At 37.9% G+C, this 26,116-nt stretch overlaps 1 protein-coding gene across 1 annotated transcript in view; it reads right to left on the reverse strand.

Moving 5' to 3' along the window:
* LOC122795946 (survival of motor neuron protein-like) overlaps window positions 1-22,234 on the reverse strand; it is a 737,856-nt gene extending 715,622 nt beyond the window's left edge. Inside the window, exon 1 of the mRNA XM_044064429.1 lies at window positions 22,054-22,234. Coding sequence (XP_043920364.1) covers window positions 22,054-22,113 — 60 coding nt within the window. The 5' untranslated portion in view covers window positions 22,114-22,234. The remainder of the gene's footprint in view (window positions 1-22,053) is intronic.
* Between the last annotated feature and the right edge of the window lie 3,882 nt (window positions 22,235-26,116).

The raw sequence follows: 26,116 nt of genomic DNA on the forward strand, positions 1-26,116 counted from the left end.
GTAAAAAGATTATAAGAGTATTCTACACTATGTTAAATATTTTGCTTGGAAAAAAACTTAAAAAGAATGTTTCTTAGAGAGAAGACCAACAGCTGAATATTGATTATAAGACTCAAGCAGTCATTTTTTTTCCAAACTTCTTTATTAAATTTACTCATTATGACAAAGACAATCTTACATTTATACAAATGAAAAACATATAAAATAATATCACTTTACAGTTTACATCACAGACACCACTGAAACTACTGTAGTTGTAAACATGATGCATCACTTATAAACCATCCAGTCATTGTTAGTTAAGCATTATATAGCTCATTCAAATCCTGCCTCTTAAACCTTGTTCCTGCTCTGCATATATTGTTCCCACAAATCCTATTTTTCCTATGTAGTTTGCTCCTTCCCTTTTCTAAAGATCTCCTTTCCAGTTGTTTTATCTCCATTATTATATTCACTACTTCTAGCAAAGCTGATCTAGACTTTGATTTCCATTTTCTAGTAATTGCTTTTTTGGCAGCCACCATAATTAGACTCAGCAAGGCTTTACCATGTCTAGGCAATTCCAATTCTGTAGCATAACTCAAAAAAAAAAATCATCTCCCCAGTCAGTCCATCCTGCTCACCCAGCATCTCCGACAGAGCTGCCCACAGGGAATCCCAGAAGTCCACCAGCTCATCACACTTCCAAAAGATATGTTCCCAGCTACCCATTTCCTGCCAGTCACACCTCCAACATTTGCTATCCACCTAAGGAAAACATTTTTGGAGTCTACTTGGGGTATAAAATATCTATGTAAACACTTCCAGGCAAAGATCCTAAATATTCTAGACTTTGTTGCATATTTGGGAAATTTACATATATCCCCCCATTGTCTCTTTGTAAATTGCTTATCCAATCTCTCTTCCTAATCCTTTCTAAGCTCCTCTGACTGATTCTTGTAATTATCATGCAATATTTTATATGTTTAACTAATTATTCCTTTTTTAAATAGCGGCTTCACTTCTAGTCTATAAAAACTCTATCAGCGCTGGTCTTTCATTTAGGAGTCCCCTACTTCTTTCTCTTTGCCTATACTCAGATATCAATCCTTGACAGGGAAGGCAATCTCTAACCTACAGTCCAAATAAATTCTTGGCCTCTTCCCACGCTATTACTTTTCCCTTTCTAGTTATTTGTTCCCAATACCTTGGTTCCTTTGCCAGTTTTCTCCAATAAATTCCAGCCCCCTCTTGTCTATTATCTGTATCCCTGACCACAGTCAACCCCATCAGCAAAATCGCTTTTCTCCATTCTCGTGTTAGTTTGGTTCTTAGAATACTCCCTGTTATTTTATGAATTTAATACTTTGTATGATTTTGGTTGTTCTCCTTAAGAGTCTAGATCCAAAATCCCAATCTCTCCTTATTTCTTGAGCTTCCTCCCTATGTCAGCATCATTCCTTTCCACTATGAATTATAGTTTTCTGCTTGTGCTACGTACAAGAGCCTTAACTGTATTGCTCTAAAATACCCACTCAAATTGGATAATCCTACTCCACCTTGTTCTATTGGTAGAATCAGCTTATCCCACTTGACCCTTGCTGTCTTCCCTTCACAGACAAAATCCTTGATTTGCTATCCATAACTTCTCCTCCGGTTGATAAAAAGTATGCCTGACCTGTAGATAAGACTAAAGGGACTAAACATTTTAATGGCTGGTATCTTAGCATCCATAGCCATATAACAAAACTTCCAGTTTTGCAATTTTGTATTATTTTCTGTTTAGTCTCTTCCCACATATCCTTAGCTGCCACCACTGATTCATTCCTAATCCATACTCCTAAATACTTAATGTTATCATTTCCCCATAAATATGGATATTGTTGGACCAATTTGTGTGTGGGTACATATTTTACCACTATTGCCTTTGTTTTAGCTTCATTAATTTTGTATCCCGAGAAGATCTGAAACGGTCTTAAAATGTTCCACAACACTGTAATGTCCCTTTCTGGTTTTGTCAAGTATAAAATGTCATCTGCAAATAGAGCCAGCCTTTCCTGACTACCATGCCAATTACATCCTTGAATTTCTGAGCACCTTATTTTCTTTGCCAATAGTTCTAAATATAATGCAAACAGCAAAGGGGAAAGCGGAGAACCCTGCCTGGTTCCTCTACTCAAGCAGAAAAGATCAGAGTGGACCCCACCCACTTTAATTTGTGCCTCTGAGCCCTCCTATATTCTTCTAATCAACCTTATAATTGTATCAGGGAAAGCAAATGCATCCATTGCTCTGCTCATGAAGTCCCAGTCTACTTTATCAAAAGCGTTCTCTGCATCAAAACCCACCAATAAAAGTGGCACGTTCTTACATTCTGCTTCCCTGTGGATCATTAATGTTCTGTTAATATTGTCAAATGTTTGCCTCCCCTCCACAAAACCACACTGATCCATATCTATCATTTTTGGTATCACTTTTGCCACTCTTTTAGCTATTATAGACAAACACTTTATAATCATGGTTTAGTATTGAAATGGGTTTGTATGAAGCTGGATCCGATGGATATTTACTCTCTTTAGGTATTACCATTACCACCGCCTTCTTCCAGGATGCTGGTACTTCTCCTCCTCCTAACATACTCCTAAATAAAACCTTACAGATCTTTATCAGTTTTTTACCCTCCTAACTTCCAAACTTCCACATGAATACAATCTATTACTAGGGACTTTCCTGTAGATTGTTTATACATAGCCATTTTTATCTCATCCTTCCTATCCTCACTGTTAGTAAGTGAGCCTCATCTACCTCTAGCTTTGGCATATTTAATTCTTCCATAAACATTTCTATTTGTACCTTTTCTTGATTTCCATGTTTCTCTGCTTTATACAAATTTTCATAAAATTTCCGAAATATTTCTAATACTTCTACAGGGTCTCTTGTTATCTTCCTTGATATAGGCTCCCTAAGCTTGGTGACTGCCCTTTCCACTTTATGTTGCCCGAGTTATGTTAAAAGTTTTTGTGCTCCAGAATTATTACCAAAAAACAGCTGCTTAACAGCAATCTTTCTAAATTCATGCACATTTCTGAGGTAATACCTTAGTTTCTGTTTAGCATTCTGCAGTTGCTCCTTTTCTTGTTCTGAGATTCCCCCTATTTTGCAATACTTTCACATTTATCAATCACTCTAAATAATTTTTGTTACTGTTTAGCCATATCTCCCTTTCTTTTATTTCCAACCTAGTTTTAAATTCCACTTTAATTTTATCCCACTCCCTAGCTATGCTTTCAGAAGATGTATCTTCTTTAGTAGCTCCTGAATTAATTCCACAACCCATTTCTTAAATTCCAGTTTTCAACCGGTAGGTAGGAGGGAAAGAAGTGTCTTATTTTCATTTCATTACCTTGCATTTTTATTTTAATTATTGCTGCATGATCTGAAATAGTTATTGGGAGTGTTTCAAGACCTTCAAGTAAATGCACATGTTCCTGTGGGATATAAAATCTATCTAGCCTAGCCCAGTTTTTGCATCTCAGTGAGTAATATGCACATTCACTCTAAACTCAGTGTACTGAATTCACATCTTCTAGGCTAAACATTTTCATACATTTCTTCAAAAATCTACCCTCCCTTGTTATATTTCCCCTTCTAGGCCCCCCAGACACATCTTCACTGTTGCAAACCAAATTCTATTCTCCACCTAAGTGATATCCTTGATGAAAGCTGATTATTTCTCCCAGAATTTTCTTAAGCTCCATTATAGCAGTTTTAGGGGGGGTATAAATGCATACCAATGTAATCCTCCTCCCTAGCCAGTAACCTCTTAGTACTATGCATCTTCCATTATGTTTTTTTTTTTCCTCTTCTATCACTATTGGAGCTTCTCTTGCTATTAATTTAAGTATTCCTCTTTTCCTTTGCCCCAAATATTCCAATGAATAATTAAATTCACAAGTTCAGTTCTTTCCAGGCGTGTCTCCTATGGCACAGCTATTTGCACTCTACATTTTTTAATGGAGTTTACTACTCTTTCTTTTTTATATTTATCTGTAAGACCATTTAGACTGAAACACATTACAGACAGCATCATTTTCTTATATAGTTATTATTACCACCTTTTATATACAACTGCTCATTTGCCAAATGTTTAGTTCCAGCTTTTATGTTACATATACAGTAAGACGTTGTCCGGTTCGATTCTCAGCTAGAGCATCTTCTGTGTGGAGACATGCGTGAATGGGCGTACCTTCATTGAAGGCTGTGCGTCAGGGCTGGCAACTCGGCAAGTAAAAATCTACTGCCAATCATAAGCGGACCGGAGTTCCGCTGTGGCGACCCCTAACTGGGAAAAGCCGAAAGACACAACAACACGTGTTCAGGTTGGTCTTTTGGACAGTTGTTTCACGTCATGTCCATATGCATCTATGTCACATCTTCCATAACCTTTTTTTTTTTTGAAAGTCCTCAAACAGAACTCCCCACCCACAAAAAAAACCCAAAACCTATGAACTTTCCAATGACACACAAAACCATGTACATCTTAAATACTGAAGTTTTTGTTTCCTAATAAAAACATAAGTTGATAGCTACACAGACAGGCTAAAGTTAACCAAAATGAAATGTTCGTCATGCTAAGACACATGGTACATCCTGTGCAATTAGCAAGTGAATTTTGATTTTTTTATGTCTATATTAACGCTCCCAGTTGAGGAAACACTTGGATGCTTTCAGTAAACATTTTCTCCAAGCCATTTCTTTTTTAATCAAAAATTGTCTTCCAATGACATGCAAACCAGACATAAAACTGCTAAGGGTACCTTTTTTATCAGAAAAAAAGCCTTACAATATTCAATATTCTTTTTCATTTACATGCTTTTTAATAAAATTGTTACTGGATAACCCCTAGGGTTTTTATCCAGTTATTTCCCTATGCAAGCATGGGAAAAAGCACACCCAATTTTTCTTTTGTCATACTGTCTTAACCAGACCCTTATGCTCTCTCCATCTCCTTCCCACCTCATTCTTTTTTCACTGCAGTGCCTACATTTGTCAAAACTGGACAAAGAAAAACAGAGAATGGTGAACAAGAAAAAAACAAAAGCATCTGTTTATATTAAATATCCCCATTGCATTTAAAAAAACCTGAGAGAACTTTTACTTCAAGTCTAACTGGTTTTCTATTATCTTTAAAGCGGTCACACCTGGGAAAACCCTTGATTGTTTTCAGTGAACATTATGTCCTAGCCAATTTCTCTACTCTTTTTTTCTTCTTTACCCTCAGCCAATCCCCCTTCCACCAGACTGTCTCCAGTTTCACTTTATCAGACTGTCCCATGGAGGCACGAACAGCAGCTGCAGAAATGCTACTTAGTACACATGTTTGCAAGTGCTAGAAGAAAAAACTATATTCAGTACTCTTTTTTTAATTTACTTGCTCTCTGTTTTAAAACGAAGATTCTTAATCATTTCCCCATGCAAGAATGAAAAAAGCACATTAATCTGAACGCTGACATGCCCCCTCAACCAAGCTCCCTTTTTCCTTTTTTTGTTAACCACTACACTGCCTATGTTTCTCAAAACTGTACAAGAAGAAAAAGATGAGAAAAATAAAAAACACCACCTGTTTACAATCCCCATTACACCCAAACATAGCATGCAAAGAAAACCATGCAACCCAAATACTATTAAGAAAAGAAAGTGTTTTCTTTACTTAGCTAGCATTCTCCCCTCCCTTTCTCTCCTCAAAGCATTTTTCCAAACATTAATGACAAAGTAGGGCATACACTTAGGTCCCCCACACAGCAAAGAAATTTTGAATAAGTCCAATGTTCCCTGATTTTCTTCTGCTGTCATATTTCACAAATATACTTAATGCTTTGTAATCCCACATCAAGTTACTGAATGTAGTACTGTTCTTCTCCATCACGCAAATCATGTATCTGCTTCATTTCCAACATACTCTCGATTCTTCTGGTCAACTCTTGTGCTCCCTTCCTTCTCTCCCAACATTTTCTGTTGAAATACTGGAAAAGGTTTCACAGGTGCAGCCTCTCTGTGGCCTTTATTACCAGAAGCTTGAGAAGCCGAACCTCCTGTTTCACAGCTCAGTTTTTGTTGGACAAACTTTTGTATTTCCTCCTTATCATGTACTTCATCAAAATATGATTTTGTCCTTCCAGAGAAGAATACCTTGAAGACAGCTAGATAGAGCAGTTGAATCTCACACCTGCATCTCGGCATTCTCTAAAAAGGATGAATTTACTTCTCTTTTGCCTGGTGTACAATGAATAACCACTCTCTGCAAACGCTCTGCTCTCACCTACTTTTAGTCTTTTGTCCTACTGCTACAGTTTTGACAAAATCAATCCTTTCTGATGGTAGGAATGCATCCTTACTATATAAGGTCTAGGTCACTTTCTTACAGCTAGACTTGGGAGTATACACATGATGTGCTGTGCCCTTTCAACTAGTAAGTCTTGCTCTGGAATGCCAGTCCAGTTACTTATTTGTGCTTTCATATATGTAATGCCGTCTGTTCCTTCCAGCTTCTCTGGTACAACTGAAAATCTGTTTTCCCTACACGCCCCATCCTCTAATTCTATTATTTTTTTAAACATCGCTTCCTGAGTAGTCTCATATTCTGAAGATGCAAAAACCAAATGGCTGCAGGTACACTGAGGTGCCCAAAACACACAACAACAGCAAAAGTAAATTAAGGCACCAAAGTTACACAATGGAAATCCGTCACTGTACTTTATTGCAGAAGACAAACGGTAAGCGCTTTCACAACTTAATGTTGCTTCATCAGACCACATCACTACAACTGATGCTTGGTTAAACACTAGGACAATTAGTATGACATCACAATTTAAAGAGATATTACTCCACTAACATAAGAACATATATCGATATCCATAAGAAAAATGCATAAAATATATAGAAAGGTGTGTATTTACACACAATAATATTTAAAAAGGGGAATGTCATCCCTGATGGTTATTAAAATATATATATATATATATATATATATATATATATACATATATATATATATATATATATATATATATATACATATATATATATATATATATATATATACATACATATATACATACACACACACACACACACACACACACACACACACACACACACACACACACACACACACACACACACACACATTTTGTGCACATATAACCATAACAGTACAATAAAAAATATATAAAAAACTTAAGGCGCCTTGCCTTAAGGTAAGGAACTAATGAGGTGCAGCCATTCAAACCAGGATATCTATCTGCTTGTAATTTAGTGATCCATTGTTGTTCTAATTCTTCAGTGTGGTTTTCTACATCACCAACTCTGTTTGTCCTTACTATTTGTTGTAAGATTAAAAATTTAAAACAATGACTACTGTCTGTATTCAGGACATGATTAGCTAGAGCATTTGATTGCTTCTGGTTCCGTATGTCCCTTATATGTTCTAACATTCTTTCTTTAAAGCTCCTATTTGTTTTGCCTACATAATAGGCATGGCATGCTTGGCAAAAACAAAAATAAATAAACAACATCGACACTTTTACAATCATAGTAATTCTTCGTATAAAGTTTAAAACATTTCACAGGATGAATGTACTCATTTTTAGTGTAGACATGCTGACAAGCAGCACATTTCCTGCACGGGAAGGTGCCCTGTCTGTTTGAGAGATTTTTTCTAAAAGACTGATGTTCTCTATTACAGAGCTGCTGCTTTAAAGACACATTATTTCTAAAGCTGAAGTTTGGGGTGTCACCACCTGTGGAAACCAGACCTGGTATTTCATGTAATAAGTGCCAATTCTTTTTAATAACTTCCGTATACTTATTGATGTCACTTGCAAATCTAAACACTATTCTAAACTTATTTCTATCAATACTTGTATCATAAGGTATACTTGTATCAGCACTATAAGAGCTCATGTATGGTTTACATCTTGTAGATCTCAATTTCCATGCATCTGCTATCACTCTAGTGATTTCTGAGCTAGAATAGCCTCTTGTTTGAAATTCGTCTTGTAACTTATTTAAAGCAACTACTGCCTCTTCATCATTATTATGTTGGCGTAGGGTTCTATAGATTGTCCTTTGAGGACATTTCTAGGTATGTGTCTCGGGTGCATGCTTGACCTGTGAAGACAGGCATTGGTTCTTGTGGGTTTGTGATAAATGCTGGTTCTTATCTGCTTTAAATCAGTAAGGGTGACACTCGCATCCAAGAAATCAACACGTATCAGAAAAAGTAAAAGTAAACTTCAAAAAGTCTGTAGTACTATGCAGGTAATCAATGAAATTACTGATATTTTCACCATGCCCTTTCCACAAGACAAAAACATCATCCACGAAACGGACGTACCAGAGAATGTAGCCAAAAAATGGGTTAACATCTGACAAAACATATTGTTCTTCCCATCGTACTAGTGATAGATTGGCGTAGCTATTTGCACACGAAGTGCCCATAGCCACGCCAATCTTCTGTAGAAAAAATTGATCCTGAAAAGTTACAATGTTATTTTCAAGTATAATCTCCAATAGTGCACAGACTAGCATTATCTTATTAGTAGATTTTCTTGTGCTGTCATATTTCACAAATATACTTAATGCTTTGTAATCCCACATCAAGTTACTGCTTGTAGTACTGTTCTTCTCCATCACCCATATCATGTATCTGCTTCATTTCCAACATACTCTCGATTCTTCTGGTCAACTCTTGTGCTCCCTTCCTTCTCTCCCAACATTTTCTGTTGAAATACTGGAAAAGGTTTCACAGGTGCAGCCTCTCTGTGGCCTTTATTACCAGAGGATTGAGAAGCCGAACTTCCTGTTTCACAGCTCAGTTTTAGTTGGACAAACTTTTGTATTTCCTCCTTATCATGTACTTCATCAAAATATGATTTTGTCCTTCCAGAGAAGAATACCTTGAAGACAGCTAGATACAGCAGTTGAATCTCACACCTGCATCTCGGCATTCTCTAAAAAGGATGAATTTACTTCTCTTTTGCCTGGTGTACAATGAGTAATCACTCTCCGCAAACGCTCTGCTCTCACCTACTTTTAGTCTTTTGTCCTACTGCCACAGTTTTGACAAAATCAATCCTTTCTGATGGTAGGAATGCATCCTTACTATTTAAGGTCTAGGTCGCTTTCTTACAGCTAGACTTGGGAGTATACACATGATGTGCTGTGCCCTTTCAACTAATAAGTCTTGCTCTGGAATGCCAGTCCAGTTACTTATTTGTGCTTTCATAAATGTAATGCCGTCTGTTCCTTCCAGCTTCTCTGGTACAACTGAAAATCTGTTTTCCCTACGTGCTCCATCCTCTAATTCTATTATTTTTTGAAACATCTCTTCCCGAGTAGTCTCATATTCTGCCAGCCTTTTCTTCATTTTGACCTCTGATTTTTGCAGCTTTATCATCTCATCTGAATGTTTGTTTAAATCTTCTTCCACTTGTTCCAGCCTTTAGTTGTTTGTGAAGACTTAGTGTTTTGTTTATCTTAACCAGGTCTATATGTAGTTGTCTTACATCATCCTGTACGTTAATGGAGGTCATGTCTGAAGCTTGCATTACTTTTTGCTGAACAGCTGCAGAACTTTCCCTAGTCCGTGTTTCTTCCTCACTTTTTGTAGCTGATTTTTTTCCTGGTCTTCTGTATTTCTTTATTCCCGGCATCCAAGCAGTGTACTTGCTAGCCAGTTACTGAAATTCACCCATAAACACAAGTCTACTGGCCTTCTCTGCTGAGTTTCTGTTTTCACACTGGGAGAGCTAAAAACAAGATGTTACTCAGTATGCAGTCATCTTGGAACCAACCAAGCAGTAAAAATGTTTATGTTTCCTATGCATCTTTAGATTTTTCAGAGACTCCCAGGTTCTCCACCTCTGGCTTTTGGAATATAATAACCCAGTTTATATGACAGAAAGGAAAGGCTAGGGTCGCTTATGATGTTAAGGTAAGTTTTCTGGCAGAGCAAAGAGGGATGGAGATATATGAATGAAAGTTACACTAGAAAAAATATCCAGCCAAGTGAGTTATGTAAATGCTACAATCTGGACTATGACATAGTTTGGAAGGGGATAGTAACAAAATGCGAGAAGCAGACAATGAAATATCTTTTGTTATTGCTTTGTGAATATTTATGGTTAGAAAAATGAAATTTATTAAGAGGGATTATGAACACACACACACACACACACACACACACACACACACACACACACACACACACACACACACACACACACACACACACACACACACACAAAACCTTTAATGGAAAAGCTTCTTTCCCTGCTCAGGCTTAATATAAGAGGCTGCCGAAATGGAGAGTTGGTTGGATAGATGAATAAGTCCAAAATACAGGGATTAGCTCACAGTAAATGGAGAACTTAAAGTGTCAAGACAAGAACTGTTATGGATCTTTTCAGGGTAATCTATAGAGGATTAGATAGTGCAAGAACCTCACAAGAGAGCTAGTGAGCTGGCAAAATTTACAGAAGAGTCAGAGAAGTGTGACAAAGGGCCTGATATGTCAGCTTTATAAGATTTACAACAGCTCTTCGAGGAGTTTGGTATCTTTTGTCATGACGAAGTGGAGAGACTATTTGAATGTCTGAAAATTACTGGAAACAATTTTGTCTGGCTTTCTCTTTTTCTATAAAATTAAAAAAAAAAAACTAACATCTTAGAACTGTTAAATTAGACAATGAAATGTATTACATCAAACTTTTTCTATCTAGTAACGCAAGCACTCTACTGCTTTACAAGACCTTAAAACTGAAATACTCAAACTGATTTTTAGGGAACAATACCCAACTTTAACCCCAGTCACTTCAGTAATCACAAACATCTTCCTTGATTTACAAGTCCTTACGAATATACCATTACCTCCACTTCAATACAGTATGCAACTCTTTTATCACTAACTTTTAAAAGATAACCAATCACTACACTAAAATTTAACACATAAATTATGTAAATGTGCGTGTGTGTGTAAATATATTTACTAATGTCTTGACAATACATATTTCTTAATTGTACACGTGCACTGATCTCTATGCCTGTGTATTTGGAAGGAGAAGCCATATCAAGCAAAAGATTATGAGAATGAGAAGTACAGACTGATGCAACACAGCCTCCCATGCGAGGGACAGTAAGGTAGTGTTACTAGTAACAGAAAGAGAGAATAATGTAGATCGGGTTAGGTGATTTGTCTGATGACAGGAGGTGGGCTTTCAGCCAAGTCCTTAAGTGAAGCTGAGGTGTCTTATTAACGGAAAAAGACTTTCCCAAAGTTTTTGGCCTCTTATAGGGGAGGAGTTATCTGTACAATGGAGTTTACTTTTGTGGGAGTGCAGTGTGGGGTAGAATGCTTGTAGTTTCTGAGACTGTAACAAGAAGGTTGTCCAATTTATTTAGCTGCAATGGAACAGAAAGTATGGTTGACTTAATTTAGCTGCTGTGGTAGAGAAAGGCTGGTTGACAAGTCTACATAGTAAGATCAATAAAGGTGACATCAGTGAACTGTTTAATAAAACATTAGTTAGATGGTTTGTCAACATAATACTTTAATACTCTAGGTAATGTATTACAAACACACAGTTTCAAAATAATTCTATTTCTTATTAATTTCCATCCTTCTTTAATTTAAGACCACATATTAATAGAAATGTGGACTTGCACAAATCATTAGCTTTTCAAATAAACAGCAGCACCTGCTGGCATAGCAAAATAAAATAAAATAAATGTAATTAATTAAAACCTTCACAAATACAGGTCTTATGTCAGTGTATATCACAACTAATTATTTTGAGATTAAAAACTCCAAATTAGAGAAAATGAAGGAGCAAAGCCCAAAAGTGAGACATACAAGCTTTTCATCAGGAAGTTTCTCATACGTTGCATATATGTACTTAAGTTTTCAAGTCACATTGGTTATCTACTTAAAGTGGTATCTATGATGTACTAGTTTTTAAATATTATTCTTTTATGTCACTTACTTTCAGATCTGTATATGTGTATAATTGCTGTAGTGGAGCTTTTCGCCCCAGGCCTCTACTGAAAATGTACATATATCCAGTTAGACTAGCCCGGTCAACAAATGTAAAATAAAAATAAAAAAAAAAAAAAAGGGAAGGAAAAAAAGCTTTTATTTTACATTTTGCTTAAATATTTTAAGATGCACTTATAGTGACTTTTGGGCCATAACATTTTTGCTAAAACATGGACTAAAAGTAAAAAAGTACAAAAAATTATCTCCATTTGCATTTTCCCCTCTGGGACATTAGTCCGCTAGGTTTATTCGCAGTTGTGGGAAAATTGTGCATTATTCCAAGATTTTAGCATTGTTTATACATTACACTGTACTTCCATTTCCATATGTAGAATTACTTCTGAAAGTTAGTTTTTTTTCTATTTTGAACCTGGTCTGGGGCCTCAGTCTTGAAGCTCCATTTACAGTTGTGGCAGAACTGTGAACTACAGACAGTTTGGAGCCTCATTTCGGCATTTACTACAACATTTTTCCATAAACATTATTGGTAAACTTCTGCACAGCTAGTGCCTTACCCTGTGGTGGGACTGTAGTAGTTCTGCACAGTCTAGTGCCTTAGTCTGTGGTGGGACTGTAGTAATAGCAGTCTTGTGAACTCTGCTCCAGAATTTCTGCTTCACTACTTTTTACAGCTGTATATACCTGTTTAAAGTTGCATTCCAGTGCCTGTTTACTCTGCTACCACTCCCTCCATGTGATCTGTGAGTGCCCAACCCCCTACCACGACATTAAGCTAAAATGTTTCTGAACATCTACCCATAGGACTAGAGTTCCAGCTTGAAATATTTTTCTCAACCTCCACCCATCTGCTGCTGTGGTTTTAAAAGGCTGTGTCTCTAGCTTCCACCCCTTATGGTAATTACACTTACAAAAGTCTATCCTTCCCCTTTTTCACTGCTATTATCTGTTGTGCAACCTATTTAAGTATTTTCCCACCCATTGCTTTCAATATATCCATAATACTAAGTGCCCACCCAGCAAACCAGTATTGCTCGAATCCAATATTGTACTTGAGTAAATCTTCATTAGGTATTTACCCCCTCTAAAACCAACACCACTGATAGAAAACTATTCTCCATCACCAGCCAGAATAACACACCTCTTGAACTGGTATCTGAAACCAAACTACTAGGAGTCCAGATAATACCCACCTACAACTAAACATAAAAAAAAAACACCAAAAACTTGGCATGCTCTACCGACACAACAGATATCTCACTACATCTACTAAGCTCACTCGCTACTACATTTCTCATCCCCTCCCTCCTTTATGGTGCCTCTCTCCTAACAAACCTACAATCATCTCTCAAAACAAAACTGTCCTCTTGTTATAATAAAATTGCCAAATTTGGCACTAGCCACAAATCATCAACTCATCACTGTGCATCTCTCCACAAACTAAACTGGCTAGAGCTTCCCAACTATCTCTCCTATTCTCAGCTTACTTACGCACACAAACTCATTTTTCATCCCTCCCTCTGCTCTACCTTTAAAATGCACCAACCACAAAGACTCCCAAGATCTAGCAACCAAAGCCCAACAGAACTGTACAAACCCCTTCGCTCCCAAAGACAAAACCTTCTGTCCTTTGCCCTGGCACGCCTATGGAACTCCCTCCCTCCCTGCATCCGTACTATCACCAATCTCCCTTCCTTTAAAAAATTACTTCACTCACATCTAACATCCACGTGGGAATGCTCCTGCTCCTACCCCTACCCCTCATAGCCTATTCTCCACTTCCTACAGACAACTATATCATATATTTCCAAACACCAAATACTAAGCCAACTGTAAATAACCTCTTATAATTCTCAAATCCTACTATTCCATTTCAAGAAACTGTATATTTACTAAAGCAATGTTTTGTTTTTCTACAAAATGTAACCTAAAAATTGCATTTTAACCGTTTAATCTTTGTTTTGTCTTGAACCTACAAATGATTGAAATTGTAAACTGCTGTAGTCTTTTTGTAACCTTTGTTTTGGAGCTTTTCTCCCCAGGACTCCATTGAAAATGGGTTCTTATTGGCCCAATTGACTATCCTGGTTAACAAACTGCAAATAAATAATAAAAATAAAGAATTTTCTGCTCATTTTCCTAAAACTACCTTTAGAACTGAGACCTGTAACTTAGCGTGGCTAAAGCAAAGCCATTGTGCAGAAACAAGCTTACTGCATCTACTTTGCATGTTAAACAGCATTACTATCAAATTGCATCACAATTTAACCTAGCAAAATACCAAACCCCAGAAACCAACTAAGGTGTCCTTTGTGTAATAACCCAGTCCACAACTTACAGTAGCCCACCCAAATACAGGTATGGACAACATGGATATGCAATTTCCAAATGTCTCCATAGCCAGCTTGGTAGCTATGGGCATCCTGAGACAATGTAGTTCTGGTCTCTTGTCACAGACAACCATTTAATCCTTAAAGAAAAATTACAGAATACCAGAGTTACACACATATATATATATATATATATATATATAATTTCATTGGAGGCAAAAATCTTAGACAAATAAGCTGTAAAGAATGCACATGACATCCACCACATAGTGCTCATCACACACAGACCAACTTATGCTGCGGCACTAAAAAATAGTCTCCCCAAACAATATAAACGGCAATATCTATCCTCAGCAATCTCTAAAGCATTCACCAAAACAACACCAAATACCACACATATGCCTATGCAAGTAGAGCCCCAAAAGTGAAGCCCATAAAGCAAGCAAACACATTACCCAGGACTCTTGTCATAGGGGACTCCATCATATGACACACACGTGCCCCACTCACCAGACTGAAAAAGGAGAAGATAAAGGTTACTTGCTTGTCTGGAGTAAGGATACACCAAGTTACGCATATACTCAAGTCACTACACCACAGGTACCAGTATGATTCTATCATAATCCACATGGGCATTAATAACCTGACACATACTTCCCTGGACTACATAGAGACAGACATTATTGATTTCTTTGAATAATATGCCTCAGACAGTTTTGTACCTCACATTCAGGAGCATTCTACCTTCACCAAGGATGATGCCACAGTACAAACAAAAGATGATCGACTTCAATAATTGGCTTTGTTTCTGGTGACTTTCCAGGAGGATTCAATATCTGTCAGCATAAGACACAAACCATGCTGTGTTCCAAAAGATGGCCTTCATTCATCTCCCCTAGGCCCCTGAATAGTGGTTAAAACTTTTATCTAAACCCTTTTTAGGCAATAAACTGGCAAACCTACCGGCATAACAAATATAACCCAAATAAACCTTAAGGTGTTACTTTTCAATGTTGGGAGTCTAAACAAGAATCTCCACACCCTACAAGCTTTCTTCACTCTGGAGAACAGACACCTGTGCCATTACAAAGATATTGTTTAAATCTGCAGAAAGTACTCTAGCAGTGCAAGGCTTTTGCTCCTTCCACACATTTAGACCATCAGCTGCAAGGACAGGAACCAAAGGTGGAGGAGTCTCAACCTATACTGGCAACAAGCATAACTCTAGGTTGGTTAAACAAGACAGTGCCCTAGAATTTATCCCTGTGCAAAACACCATAGACAAAGTCCCATACCATATCCTAGCAAGATATAGGTAACCTTCTTTGTCCCTAGAATCCATGCTTATACCTAGACCTACTGTTGACACTCACCATTAAACCAAATACCCTATTCATGGCAAACTAACTACCCCTCTAAAGAATGGGAAACCTACACTGCATCAAACTCGCAGGGACAATGATTCCTGGACTTGATTAGCACAAATACCCTTGACCAGACAGTGCTCACACCCACCAGAGGCTGAAACATACTGGACCTAGTACTCACCAATATGGCAAAGTGCTGCAACCCCCACTCCAGTGTCACTTACTCAAAATCAACTCGGCAATCCCTGCAAACCCTTTAATTGTTCGGAACTATTACAAAGCAAACTACATCCTATTAAACAGTTTGTCAAAATGCAGTGCTCCTCTCAACCCTGTGTTCACAGCAACCTATGTGGAATTATTCACAGAGACCCTGTACACACATGTAAAATGGCAGTATAGAGGCTGATGTACCTACTATCATTGAGCCCAAGACAAACTATAAAAACAGGCTACACTTGCGGAATCATCACTTTAACAGGGTATAAAACAAAAGGGAAAAAAAAGTCATGGCTAAAATCAGAAAATCAACTCCCATACTGATAGCAGCTCTCTAATTAAATAGTTCTCTTAGTTTCCCAGTATAGTTTAAGTCTAACAATGCCATCTACAAGGTAAAGACAGCCTTGCAGGCTAAAGACAACTACAAGGTCTTGTACAGCTATGCCCAAAACCTCAAAGGCAGCACACAGTAGTGTGCCAAACTGGTGATCAAGGGGTTGGGAGGGTGGCCTAATGGTTAAGGTGTTTGCCTTACAAACACAAGGTGCAGGGTTTAAGTCTCACAAGGAATAATTGGCTAGGCTTAAAATGGCTAGTAAGGGCAGTTTGCTTAGTACTAATCTATGAACCTATGTCACCTTCAGTGAAGACTGATATTTCAAATTTGCTGGCTGAAAAAATTAATCTCAAACTAAACCCCCTACTCCCCCTGCTTCCCCTCATGAAATACCTACTAGCATAAACCCACCCTCCCCAACTATTAAGAGAGCACAGGTCCCGGCAGTGCTCAATAAGTCCAAAAACACAGCCTCAATGGGCCTTGACAAGATCCAGGGATGCCTCTTAAACAGCTTGAAACACGACCTATCAAGACCACTTGAGTCACTATCAAACTGTAGCCTCAAAACAGAAGAATGAAGGACTGCAACAATTATCCCACTTCATAAAAGGTGGACCATCAACCAACCCATTAGTCTTACTAGTTTAATATGCAAAGCCATGGAATGAATTATCATGGAAATGATCAATAAAGTCATAAGCAACCTTCAGACACTGGACTCAACACAGCTTGGCTTTGTCAAGGGAAGGTCATGCCAACTAAACCTGGTGGACTTATTTTGTAAAGATCACCAAAGCAATGAACAAGGGTGGGAAAAACAACAGAAACTGCCCACCTGGACCTGGCTAAGGAATTCGATACAATACCCTGCTTGGCTGACAAACTAAATGAACTGGTCATAAACTAACTGGATTAACAGATGCCTCACAGACAAGACTCAGGAAGTCAGGACTGGTGACACCACCTCCACTAAGAATGATCACCAGTAGGTCACCTCAGAGCTCCATGCTGGAACCGCTCCTATTTGGCATCTACTTCTCGGAGGTAAGGCTAATGTCAAGGGCCTTTGGCTGAGCAAGTTTACAAATGAAGGCAAATTGAGAGCTATCACATATTCCCCCATTTACTCATTTATTTACTATATATTTATTGACATTTGATTACCGGGAAAGTCCAACTGGGTAGAAGCACATTTTCAGCAGAAGGTCAGGGAGAAAAGCTCCAAATTACTACAAAACATTTTAAGAACTTTATTTTTGAAGACTGTAAAAAAAATATTGTTCTTAAAGCAAAAACACCTGCATTTTAAATAAATTAAACATAACATAAAAACATTGGTTAAGAATCAGTACAAGTTATATGACAATCGTTTAATATTTAGAGAAATTTAACATAGCTTGTAGAGAAATTACAGGTAAGTTAGTCTAATACAAATAGGAATTGCAATATGAAGTGAGGGAAAAACAGGTTTACAGTATACTACAGAGAAAGTCAGGAAAGAAAATTTGATAGAAGTAAAGAAATAAATGAAGAAGAGAGAGTAAGGAGGTATAAGTAATGAATAAAGTACTTGCTCACATTTAGAGATATAGTTTACCCTGGTTTTGAGCAAGAACAGAGTCCGATTTTAGCTAGGGAGTCTTTCAGACTGGTTTTGAAAGACTGGATAGAGGGTACTGACCTGATGATACAGGTAAGGAGTTCCAGGCCCTACCAACCTTGTATGATTATAGACAATGCCCAGCAGATTTGATAGGTTAGTAGACACAGGTGTTTTTGGTTACAGGACTGCAATAACCAACTGGGGACACAGTTGTGTAGAATGTTTTTTTTAAGTGCTGGACAGGCCGATGGATGCTGGATAGTTTTATACGTGGTAAGAAGCTGTGTATGTTAGTTGATGAGGCAGTTCTAACCAACTTGGACTTTTTAGTGCTATACAGTGGTGGGTTCTGAAAGAGGCATTTGCTAAAATTTAGCAACTTTGTGTTCAAGTTTTAATTTTTGAAAAGCCTGGAGGTTAGTGAGGATGGGAGCACCATAAAGAAGTCTGGGGAGGACATAAGTAATGACAAGTGTAGTTTTAGATGAGTCAGTGAGAATGTTTTTGGCTCTGTAAAGCATCCCTAGTTTTTGATGAGTTTTTCTTATGCAATTTTGTATATGCAGGTCGAATGTAAGATTATCATTCAATATCACCCCTAATAATTTGCTATGAGAAGTGACTTCAATGGTTGTATTATCAAGTAAGAGGGCTTTAAATTTTGTTTTTTTTTCATGAGACAGGGATTTGGAGAACAAAAGTAATAGTTTAGTCTTTTTTGTGTTGATCAAGAGTTGCGAGGTACAAAGTCATGTTTCAGTGGCTGTTAAAGCTTCCCGAGTAATTTTGGGAAGTGTAGCGTGCTGTTAGATGTGCAAATGAGAGTGACACCATTTGCGTATTGTATTAGGGTGGCTTGTGTGAATGTACAGGATAAAGCCTTGTAATCTACTGGTGGTGACTGGGAGGTAAGGAAAGAGCATGGAGTGCCATTTTACTGACTAATAACTACTGGACAGGTAGCTTCTGAGCAACAGAAGGGTGGGCTTACAGAAACCTAGTGAGGACATTTGAAGTAGAACTTTACTGTGACAAACTGTGCAGAAGGCTTTACACAAGTCTTGAAATAAGGAAAAGACTAGTTTGCTGTTATCTCTAGCTTTATTGACAGTATCTATACAAGTTATAAGGGCAGTGCCAGTACTACGAGAATGACAAAAGCCACGTTGTGCAAGGGATAAGAGTTCTTCCTGCAGGAGACAGTCTAGCAATTGTTTCTGAATACATTTTTCAAGTATTTTGGCAAGGAGAGAATAGACCTATAGCAATCTTAAGTTATTAATGTCATTTCCTCCTTTGTGAAGGGGGATAACGTGACTTTGAGTGAGGGAATGTGGGATTCCTGGACTGACCTATTTATAAGGATTGAGCCAGGACAGCCAATGCTAATGGCTGCTAATTTTAAGTACTCCCCATGACACAAACATCTTACAAGAGGGTCTAACATAGAAAAATGACTGGTGTCAAAGTCAAGAAAGGCATTATAGTGCCTTTTGGGAAAACTGCCACCCAGGCCAATTATTCCATGAATAAGACACCCCAAATAGCTGACCTGCTAGTCAGGGATCTGGGAACATATGTAGACCGTAATTTGGCCTTTAAACAACATGGTCAAGGCAGTAAGCAAATCATTCTGTGTTGCCCAGCTTATAAATAAGGCATGGCATCCAGGTCCAAGGAAGTCAGAGTGTTACTTTATTTAGTCCCTCAACAGATTCATCAGAGTATAATGCTCCCTTCGGCATATACCTGACCAGATATATGCAACAGTTGAACATCCACAACGGTTCCTTACCAGGCTATAAACACATTGCCTTATACAGATCGCCTTAAAGCTCTATATCTATACACAGTCTCCTACAGGTTTCGAGAGGAGATCTATGCCTGTCATAAAGGCATCCTCATATCTAGCGCTGCTAGACCGTTTGCACATCCGCAAAACTATTCCAAGGATTTAAATGGTGCTTGTGACACAAATAAGACATGTTGGCAAAACAGACATGTGTCTCAGAGCACCCCCATGCTCTGGAACAGGCTCCTCATCGATGTGAAGCAGAGTCCATCCCTAATCCTAGTTAAGCATAACCTTGACTAAAGGTTGGGAAATCAGATATTCAGCTCGGGTCTGGCTGCCATGTCTCTAATAGACAGGAGGTAGACAGTAACTATGCCCAAACTAGCATATTCCTAGTTACAGTCTAAACAGTAAAGGATGTTTTACAGTTACATAAATCATGCAGTCCTATATCCAATTACAGTCTAAATTGGTAGAGTGTTTTACAGTCACCTATAATCACATTCCTAGTTGCAGCTTAAGTTGACAAGTGATGATAAAATACATACTGTCGAGTGGTAAAATGTGAATAAAGAAAGTAAAATGTTTTGCAGTTGTAAGCTGTGTTTACAATTACCTAAAGCAAAGAGTCACATTTGTAGTCGTGTCAATAAAATAACATATTGCCCAAATAGCACAGCGTGAACAGAATACATATAGAGTTGTGCAGCTATAGACTGCTTCTGTAGTCTCATGAAGTTTATAGTCTTATTTCCATATAATAGAATGATTGAATACAACAAATAAAAGAAAGGAGGTACTTGTGATTTCCAAAGTAATAAAAGAGTTTCTGCACAGTATATTATTACTGGTAAACATCTCCTCTAAAATTTAAAAAGCCCTTTACGTTAGGGAGAAAAACAGACCTGAAACATCTTCTGACATTCCCATGCCAAACAGACTCCCCAGTAGAAACGATGTGTCCCATACACTCAACTGTTAAACCAGAGAACAGGATATGTGGACTTGGTCGAGTAACATAAAGATGAGTGAGTGACAGCCCTACTCTAAAGTGACAGGAAGGGCTCAATTTAAGTGAACAAAAAAGTAAATACCTTCCATGACACATAATATACACTGTTGAAAGGAGGAAGAGGAATTTTCATGGGAGGCACTTCACCCATATTCTGGAGGGCTAGCTGAAAATGGGAAGAAAGAATGGAAACTGCACATAATCAGGACAGGAGCATCAAATAACTGAAGTATAGTTCACATAAAAAGACACTTCCCATACGAACTAGCTGAGCACAAATTGTGAGTGAGGTTGATACAGGAAAACATCTAGTTAACCACTTGTTCATCCCTAATTAAGTAAAGCGATTATGTTTATGTTGCATGGAGCACCACAAACATACAGAAGATGGAAAAGACATTAAAGAAATAAGGGGAGTATTTAGAAATCAGATAACTAAGTCAACGTTAAATTAAATTAGTGCAACATGATGTAGGGAGATAACAACAGCGCGAGTAAATACATGAATACAAAAAGCACAAGGTCATCACAATCAAAGCTTACAAGGATTAGAAACAGAAAAGCAAGAGTTGGAAGAAATTCTACAGTATTTCAAAGCAAACAATAAGCGGAGACTTAAGGAGATATCAGTATGTTTTGAAATGCAATTACATTGAGTCTTGAAATGTCAGTGGCACAATGGTTAAGGTGATAACCTTGCAGACAAAAGGTTCAAGGTTTAATTCTCACATGAGGTAACTGGCTAGGCTTAAAATGGCCCACCAGGGCAATTAGCCTAGTACTAATCTATGAATCAGAAACTGAAAATGCTTTTAAAAATGTTAGAAAACATGAGAGAGGGATGGGAGGTTGCTGTATGATTAGGTTACAAGATCCCAGATGTACAGTACGACAGCCGTGGTTATTTCATTTTTTAGTTTAACATTATCTCAAGTTCTGGTTGTAAAGGGCTGACAGCTGTACTAACCAATACCGGTCATTAACACTGTCCATGTCTGCTTCAACACTATATGACAATATGTAAATTTATCCTCTATACTGCTGATTGTTCTACCGGTACTCCACTAAAAATGGGAGTTCTCAGCTTGACATTCCATTACCGTATCCTTTCCAACTAAGGTTGTTATTCAGGCAGTAAGTTTTAAGCGCATTGCTACTAATGTTAAAACACAGTTTTGAACACATGTCCGCACCACTGCTGAAATAAATACATTACAAAGAAAAATGACTTTACTTAACCTTAGTGAATCGCCTATTTCTTGCTTGTCCTCGTATTTATAAAAACACACTGCGCATTAAACAGCTACCATAACAGTGTGTACAAGCCACAAAAAGAGAAAGATGTAGTAATACCTGCCCTTCACCTCGCCTGTAAAGTACAGTACCACTGATCATGTTATCCACAGCAGCCATTATCTAACTATTTAGATTCGTTATCTTTCCACGCACCAACATAAAGAAGAAAAGAGTCTTCAACCCAAGGTTTACCAAACCGTGTAGACGCTTTAATGTGATGTCATTAAACGTAGACATGTAGAGTTGCTTTTTTACGTTTCGTATGAAACGTTATTTTTAAGCCTTCTGTTTTTTTTTTCTCAGTAGTTTCTTGTTAAGAGTAGTAGTTCTCATTTTCAGTTTTAACAAATCCTTATACCGTACTGAAACGGTGTGTCACACTTTAATCGTTAAGATTTTTAACGGAAATCTGTCTTGAAACACCTAAACGTTAATTCGTCAAAAGGGCGTCCTGAAACTGTAAAATAAATGCATTGTGAATTTGTGGCCATGTTGTGAGTGTCCTGGCTGAAGAAGATTAAGATTTTCAGTTTGCTCTTGGACTTCTCTTTATGGGAATTAGTGTTCTACATAGCGGAGGTGTAAGTTTAAGCTCTAGATCTATAGCTTTATTTATATAAATCTTAGTTTATGCTTGTTGGGATTAGGGCTGCCGCCTGCCACCTTTTCAAATGCCCAAAGTGGGATATTTTTTGTAGAAACATCAGATTTTGCAGGACAAAACATACCCACAGCAAGTATAAAGGAAATAACTTAACTTTTTAACAAAATAAAATATTATTCTTGTAGCATTTGAGTTGCTTATTCTGTTTCTTATAACATTTAGGTGTGTCCACTACAAATGACTGTCTTATGTAACTATTACAGAAAATATAAGCAATACTTTTGTCCTAAAATCTCAGGACATTTGCCATTTTTCCAATTTTTTTGCAGGACAAACCGCTCAAAGAGGGACTGTCCCTCGCAAAGTGGGACAGCTGGTACCCTAGTTGGGATTATTTAAGGGTTTTGTATTACAACATTACCCCACCACGATTTTTGTGCAGGAATGGGCGTGTCCTACACGATTGACAGAACTGAGTGACAAGTCATGCAGATTATACAGTGAGATGGCGAATATCCCTTGTGAATATTTATTCTCTGGCCATTTTTAAACACAGGCTTCGTGGCTTTTTTGTTATCTTTAATTAGAGTTACTGTACCTTTTAGTACACAATATGTAAAACAGAGATTAAATAAAGTTATCCTCATGTGCTACATTCATAAGTGTGCAGTCGAAAGCAACACACGTCCTGGGTGTCTGACTTACTTTGTACTTAACCACATACTGTGTTGTAGAGTAAGAAGCGGGTCAGAAGGGCAGTACATAACGCAATATCCACAAGTTCCGTTTTGCAGTCCATGCCCATAACCAGTGCCCCCCCCCCCCCAACCTTTCTTTGGTTTAATGTTGCGCAGTAATTGCTTTTGCAGGGGGGAAACCCCCCTGCACCCCCACCTTTCTTTAAACATTTTTTTTCTGGAGATAAAGCAACAAGCAATATTCTGAGGCAGTGGGACAATAAATGCATACAGTAAATGCAATAAAAAAGACCTCCTAGAAAAGTCGGCACCCGCACCTTTACACAATACAAATTTTAAGTCTGTGTAATAGTTTTTATATGTGCAGCATATTATGTGTTCACACCCCTCCCCTTTAAAGAACTGTAATTCTCCGTGTAATAGTGTAACACTTTTGTATAAATGCAGCATATTCTGTGTTCGTTTGAACAGGTAAATCTGTTTGGATCGGTACAGCCTTTGTAAGTACACGTTCAGCAAAATAATGTAGTCTAAGATGTACCAGCAAATAAGGGAGAAAAGGCTTTGTATTGAAATAATTACAATGTTTAGCATACTCATCTTTCTGAGGATGGTTTTCCCATGTTTATTCAAAGCTCTTTTCAAAATAAACATCATGAGCAAAGTGCTGTGGGGTAGGGGTTGGACGGTCCTTGCTACTGCGCATCTGGTGGGGTAATGTTCTAATACAAAACCTATTTAAGTATTGGCTTTGTGCATTATCGGTTCTTTGTATTTAGATCAGTAATGATTTTGCCAGATTTTCAATATAAATAAGATGTGCAGTATCGACTCTTGCATATCTACCTTTCCAGTTAACCATCTTATTTTAATAATATTACCATGCAAAACTTTACATAATTTGGATGACTGGCGTTTAAAGCAAGTGCAGCGATGTTGTCCATGGTTACTTAACATTCCCTCCAGTACAGCTCTTTTGAGTGTGTACCTGTAACCCCCAATGGGTGTGGCTTGAGCCTTTAAAAAATGAAGTTATCACCTTACAGTTCTAACAAATACTCATTGCCAGAGATAAAATATCACTACAGTTGTGTTTGCCATCATGTATGGTTCAAGATAAAATATTCTGATACCTCGCATGTAGCATGGTTTTGATATTATTAATGCAAATATAAAAAGTAATATAGAGGCGCAGTAGGAGATAACTGCAAAAACACCTGGAGGAGCACTCGGCTGCAATGAGTTTCGACAGTATAATTTTAAACAAATATTTGCGTCCCGCATCTTAAGTGTACATCCGCCTTTCAACATTCTAGTGCAAGAGCTCTGGACAAAGCTGAAAATAACTGGAGAGGAATTAGGGGTAGCTTTTAAATATTGCTGTTATAAAATTAGGATGTTGTTAGAGTAAGAGGTTTTGCATTAGCATGAATTTTCTGAAGGATGTAAAGTTTGTAAATGAATTGTGTGTAATTATTTACTAACTTCATTCCCCAGTTTGCCAGTAAACTATGCATATAATGAGAAAAGGACCAAAAATATGAAGTAAAAATCAGGACATTATGCGACATTCAGGACAGCTGAAAGAGATATGGTGTACCCGTTTAAGCAAGGCTCCTTACCAGAAACTCCTTGCAGTGTTTTCTAGTTTTGGGTGGGGCACAACTCTTAACTGTACCTGACTTTGCCTCATATTTTTGCCCTGCCCCTCATAAAATATTTCATTGTTTGGTAAATCACAGAGATTGCATAAAGTCAATGATGACAAACTATTACAGTTTGGTACTTCCAATGGTTCAAAAAATGTGTTTTGATGAGGGACCTGTATTATATCAACTTTAAAGTGGACTAAGAGTAATACTTGAAAATCGTTCCTGATTTTTGGCTGTTCTCCCCTTTATTTTTGGCTTTGTCCAGATTTTTTCAGTAAAGAAGTTAAGAGGTAAGGGGTGGTGGTGGGGTTGTTTCTTGTACTGCTCCCAGAGCATGTTAACTGCACATCATGGTCTAGATAGAGTTATTTTCTGAGTGAATAAATGCATTCATACCTCCCAGTTGTCCTTAATTTTAAGAACATACCTAACTTTGGCTCAAACATTTGCTCCATCCCTCAGTTTTTTAGGGGGTAGATTACAGTCAGTGAGTGCTGATAGTCACTGCAGCTGCAGGTTTCTTTTTCTTCAGCATATACCATGCTGCAGAAGGCTCTGCAGTGCACTCTCCCATCCCTTTCCTCAGTCCTAACAACAGATGATAGAAGTCGGGACAAAATAATTGGGGGTAATTTGAGCAGAAAGCAGCAGGTGGTCAAATGGAGGGAACGGGGTGGGGGGCTAAAACAGAAAATACATGTTTAGTCACATCCTGGTAGTATTCAGAAACAGACTACTATGTTATGCAAAATACAGTGATGAGTAATGATATGCAGAGCTAGGCTAATTCAGAGACGCACACATCCTGGGTTTCAGAAAAGTTAGTCATGTTACATTAGACAGCTGTGTGCAATTAGCTGCCATATGCGGGGGGGGGGATTCAGAGACATGCACAAAGCGAGCAGTGGCGGAGGAGCAGGATAGCTGCTCATGGTGTATGCTAATGGTTATATAAGGTTCATAGGTTGGTACTAGGCTGTTGGCCCTAGGGCCTATACAACCCTAGCCAAACAATTCCCTGGATATTTCTTCCCACAGTATTTACTTCCCTGGACCCCTGTCTAGCAAGGCGACTGGCATGATCCCAGGGGAGAATTTCCTATCTCCCATCCAATTGTCAAGGTTCCTTTTGAAGAGGGCCAAGGAAGCACTCTGCTTCACATATA

Source organism: Protopterus annectens, chromosome 2.part2 (genome assembly GCF_019279795.1).
Source record: "Protopterus annectens isolate FY-2018-M chromosome 2.part2, PAN1.0, whole genome shotgun sequence".
NCBI classification, from domain to species: domain Eukaryota; kingdom Metazoa; phylum Chordata; order Ceratodontiformes; family Protopteridae; genus Protopterus; species Protopterus annectens.